The following is a 4,982-nucleotide window of genomic DNA, read 5'->3' as shown; positions in this document are numbered from 1 at the left end:
CATTATAAAACAACCCCGTAATATGGGGGATAAAAACTAGTTATAGTATATAAATAAGAGTTTTGTTAAAATTTGCATTTGCAAACGATTTGTGTATAAAAATCAAATTAGTTCTTGTTAATTATAGTGTTCAACTTTTAATAAACTATCACTAAAAAATGAGCTTGTTTACCCTTGGTTGTAAAAGTGGCAATGGAACATGCATGTTAAAACTATGTATTTTTTCAAAAAACTTAATCATAAAAAAAAATAAAAAACCAAGTAAAATCAAATTTAATATATTAACTGAATGAAGATCAATTAATATCTTTGGGGTAAAAATACTTGCTTTCCCATTCATTTTGTCATTAACAAATAATAATCCTACAAAATGAATTGTTTTTCTAATAGTAAACTTCTATCATTAACAGATGGCAACAGCTAAATTTTTTTCTTTATAATTAAAACTGACAATACTAATTTCATTAAAGAAAATATAAACTTGCTTGCAACACAAGTTTCAGCAAGATACCAAACCTAGTACTTCCCCACTGGTTTCTGCCATCTTAGTATCAGTTGCAGATTCTGAATCAGCAAAAGAATCTGTTTTGTGGGCCCTACTTCCCAACACTTTGGAGTCCAATTTACAGACAGCTTCAGCTTGATCAGCAAACAATACTTTTGAAACAGGTGACCCACAAATCTCTTTATAAACCTCATAACAACCAGCACCTGTTTTTCCACCTTCTAAAAGGTCTGAAAACGGGTGCAAAACATAAATCGCCTCGTTCTTATTCTCTATCTCGGTTTTCAGTTTCAAAAAATCAGAAACTAATTCGGGTTTGCTAAACTGAACAAACACTGCGGTTTTATCCAAATGGAAAATGGATGCGACGGAAGTCAACCCAAAGACTTTGGCTAAAGATTCTTTTATCTCCCTCGCTTTGAGATTGGATGAAAACCCCCAAATTAGTACAACGTTTGGAAACAGAATCTTTGATTGTTGGATTTTGAAAGTGTTGAATGCTGAAGATTCTGTTCGGGTTTGACCGGTTTTTAAGTCAACTATGTCGCCACTAGACCAGCTGAGGTACAGAAGGTTGATGTAGCTTTGAAGCTTATCTTGTTTTATTAACATAGACTGAGAGGTGAAATCAATACCAAGATGGTTGCATGATTGGGCAAAAATACAGCCTGTCATGAAAGCATCATAACCGGCCTCGTGCTTAGCTCCTGAGTTCCAGTTTGATGACCTGGAAGTTGAAATATTATTATTATTATTACAAAACATAAAAATAATGCAGTATTAAAAGCATATATAACACACATATGAATGTAAACGAGCCAAGCCGCTCGTGAGCTACTCAAAGTGGGCTCACTACAAGCTCGAATTAAGCCGAGTTTGAACCAGTCCGAATCTAAACTGGAGCTTGTTTAATAAAAGAGTTCAATCCAGAGGTTAATATACTACGTTTGACTAGGCTTAAACGAGCCTATTATTAATATAAATATAATAACTTATATACAACATAGCAAATATATGTTGCATAGTAAAAAATATTATATATTAATAATTACAATAACAGATACATACAAAATAACTATACATGTGTATAAATTAAATAATTAATCAATTAGTATATAAAAATGAGCCAAGCCTGCTGCGAACTCACTTGAATTTTCTTGCAAGCCAAGCTCGAAATGAGCAGAACCTGGGCTCTGTTAAGTTAATAAGTCGAGCTCAGGTCTGTTACGCTAAACAAGCCAAGCCCAAGCCGAGCTCACTTGAAAATTTTCTTGTCAGCCAAGCTCAACCTTTGGATATATAGCTCTGTTAAGTTAAACGAGCCGAGGTCGAGGTCTGTTAAATTAAACAACCCAAGCCCGAGCTCTGCTAAGTCAAACGAGCCGAGCCCGAGCTCTGCTAAGTTAAATGAGCTCTGCTTAATTAAACGAGCCGAGCCCGAGCTCTGCTAAGTTAAACGAACCGAGCCCGAGCTCTGTTTAATTAAACGAGCTGAGCCCGAGCTCTGGCTGCTCTGCTAAGTTAAAAGAGCCAAGCTCAACATCTGCTCGGCATTTTTACACCCTAAACATGCTAACCTCATATCATCAACTTGAACCTCAACTGCAACAGAATTATTATTAGCAGAACCAAGACTACCAACACCAGAAGCAATATGTGGACACATGATTGCAAAAGCTTTAGCGAGTGACGTGCTACTTTTCTTCATTTTCAATTGCAATATATTGTTCGCATTCAGAAGGATTTTCGTGTCAATTATGAACGGGAAGGTTTTTTGAGCTAATGGTACATATTCTTCAAGACTCGAAGGGAGAGGACCCACAAATTTTCTACATATATGTGCAATATCTGTTTCATAAAGACAGAAAATAAGTGGTGTAGAGATCATATCATCTTATGAAATAAGAAGGGTCTAAAAGATTCCTACCAAGAAAACAGTTATGTCCAACAATCAACTTTTGTTCAGAGGAAAGAAGGTCGATGACATGGCGGAAGCCAATGGCCGCTTCAATCTTCTTTTCTGCTTCCTTCAAATGGCTTTCTTTAACCTCTTTCTGAATAATTAGTATGCATTTTATAAGCATTGAGACGAAAATGCCCCTCAACTTGAATCATATCAGATTTACAGAACAAAAGATCATAATATCAAATATACCCATTTTTATGTTTTTGACATTTATATCCTCCTTATATATAAGCATTTAGATTATGAGGGTTTTGAGTGTAATGATAAAGAAACAGGCATATTAGGTATATTACAGAACCGTATTAGTAAACTGGTTAAATACTTAAATATTTTACGTGCATATTTGATATCATTACTTTTTTGTTGGATAAATATGATATTATGCATGTTTTTAGAGATAACTATACAATTTATCCTTTAAAGTTCTACAACAGAAATAAAAGAAACAAGATAATAAGTTCCATAAATTTTAAAATTAAAACATGTTTCATACCATAAGTAATTCTAGGTCCCGTTTGGAGTCTGCGTAGACAATAATTTGTTGAAAACATGAACCATCATTAACACGGGCGTACACTAAATCTTTGAAGCTTTTTTCTACAACCTGCATAGTACCAATATTCATTATTCTCTCCGCATGTGAAAACCACAACACTTCAACTTTCTAAATAACAATATATAGAAAATACCCCAAATATGTATAAAAATCATTACCGACTTAATTAACCTTAGTTGGCGAGAAGTGAATCCATTCAATTTGATGGTTGGACGCGTCCTAAAGAAAATAGTCTGAAACTGATCAGTTGACTCACTAGAATCTTCCGTGGTCCTGTGGGACCCTCCATTTCTAATCTGTAACAGGTCATCATGCCATTCACTGATCTTGTTCCTCATTCTCTCCACAAAAAGAATATCTGCCATTCTGACCAGTGGAACATCTTTAACTTCTTTATCTGCGGATAATGACTCGAATGGCTCGGATTCATTTAATGAATGTAACTGTAACCTAATGTCATCTTCTTGTGCTCTTGATAAATAAGATATTCCTTCTTTTATACACACGTTGAAATCAAACTGGTACTTTGCCAAGAAATCAATTGAGGAAGTTTGGCACAAGAACTCGTACGATGATGAGTCATAAGTTCCCATTTCTTGTCTTGGAAATATATAAAAGTTGTGCCTGTCAAAACAACACAGAATCAGACTAAATAGTTACAAAAGTGACAATGTATTTAACGTAAAGATGGATCAAAGGACTTACGGGTGAGCGATGAAGGACTGTTTGGTAGGGTCCCACCTAAAGGGGCAAACACCAAACTGAACAACAGCAAACTTCTCAGCAGAGTCCTTCATCTTAAGGTACCGAACGTCAAATCTGTCAAACTCAAAGGACTCTCTCCATGGGGAGCTTGTGACACCTGTCATTTCCAAGTCAATTGACACGAAATCAGAGTCTCTGACATGTTGACGAAGGTCAGCCAAAGACGAATCGAAGTTGGATTTAGTGACATTCTTGATAGCAAAACTTGAGGAAGCCATGGAGAATGTGGCCCGAGAAGAACGGTGGAACAGAACCAGGGTTAGGGTTTTGGAAAACGCCCTAACCAATAATCGTTGCTTCATAACGATATCGCTCTCACAGTCTCTCACGCTTTGTCATGGCCTCAACTCTGAGAAGCTCACAAAATCAGCGTTTGTGATCAAGTTCAAAAAATCATGCAACACGGATATGCTGAAGATCATTACAAATAAAGTGAACAAAGGTCAATCATAGTGCAAGTAGAGAAAGAAAGTCAACACTAGTGCGTTACAAGGCACAAGGCTAGTTACATATATAGAACAATGAAGTAACACTAGTGTGCTAGTTAACTGACTAACTAATATAACAAACTGAAGTCAACATAAGTCCAAATGGGTGAGCAACAACCAAACTGAAATCAACCAAAAACTGAATTGACCAAAATCAGTTATTGGTGTTTTTGTACCCTTGGGCCTTGGTTAACCAAAATTATACGAAACAGAGCTGAACCATTCATATTTTCATATATTTCTTGCTTTTATACCTCCATTTCATGTATTTTAGCACAAGTTTGGTTTTGGTTATTAACCGAGAACCGACAAACTAACCGAATAAACCGAACAAGTTAACCAAAAACGGATTGATTAATAAAATAGATAACCCGATGACTTAGGTTTCAGTTTATATTAATAACCGAACCGAACAGTGCACGCCCCAATTGACAAAGTGCAACACTTTAACAGGAAATAATATTCTCTAACAGCATCAAAGTATACCTAACAGATATTGCAAACCTAATTTCAAACGAACCTATATATGAAGAACGGAGTGTGAATGTTTATTGAATGAATAATAACAATAATATTTGAGAATCGGCTAATTACCTTATCGACCGTCCAGAGGAGACGATGACGATGATGATGCACAGAGAGACTGACCAGGGTTTATACGTTAAGGGTTGTTTTTTTATTAATATATATTTTAGAGAGCAA

The 4,982-nt window shown here is 35.6% G+C and overlaps 1 protein-coding gene across 1 annotated transcript; it reads right to left on the bottom strand.

Annotated features, from left to right (window-relative positions):
- Positions 1–313: 313 nt before the first annotated feature.
- On the bottom strand, positions 314–4,098 carry LOC143589254 (poly(A)-specific ribonuclease PARN-like). The gene is made up of 6 exons (XM_077070077.1): positions 3,733–4,098; positions 3,186–3,651; positions 2,965–3,075; positions 2,433–2,559; positions 2,083–2,353; positions 314–1,232 (listed from the first exon to the last, which is right to left on the bottom strand). The coding sequence occupies exons 1-6, from the start codon at positions 4,092–4,094 to the stop codon at positions 500–502; spliced, it is 2,070 nt and encodes a 689-aa protein (XP_076926192.1). The 5' UTR covers positions 4,095–4,098; the 3' UTR covers positions 314–499.
- Between the last annotated feature and the right edge of the window lie 884 nt (positions 4,099–4,982).

The sequence above is a fragment of the Bidens hawaiensis genome, unplaced genomic scaffold, assembly GCF_021521415.1.
Source record: "Bidens hawaiensis isolate Kalapana, Puna unplaced genomic scaffold, B.hawaiensis_p1.1 tig00037286_1, whole genome shotgun sequence".
Classification (NCBI taxonomy): Eukaryota; Viridiplantae; Streptophyta; class Magnoliopsida; order Asterales; family Asteraceae; genus Bidens; species Bidens hawaiensis.
Note: the sequence above shows the minus strand (reverse complement) of the source record. Positions and strands in the feature narration are given on the sequence as shown.

Excerpts from the sequence above, each read along its gene's own strand:
- LOC143589254 (XM_077070077.1), bottom strand. The coding sequence starts at position 4,094 with ATGAAGCAACGATTATTGGTTAGGGCGTTTTCCAAAACCCTAACCCTG. Across the intron at positions 3,652-3,732 it reads CAGTCCTTCATCGCTCACCC|GCACAACTTTTATATATTTC; the intron begins GTAAGTCCTTTG and ends TTGTTTTGACAG. Across the intron at positions 2,560-2,964 it reads GGGACCTAGAATTACTTATG|AAAGAGGTTAAAGAAAGCCA; the intron begins GTATGAAACATG and ends CTAATTATTCAG.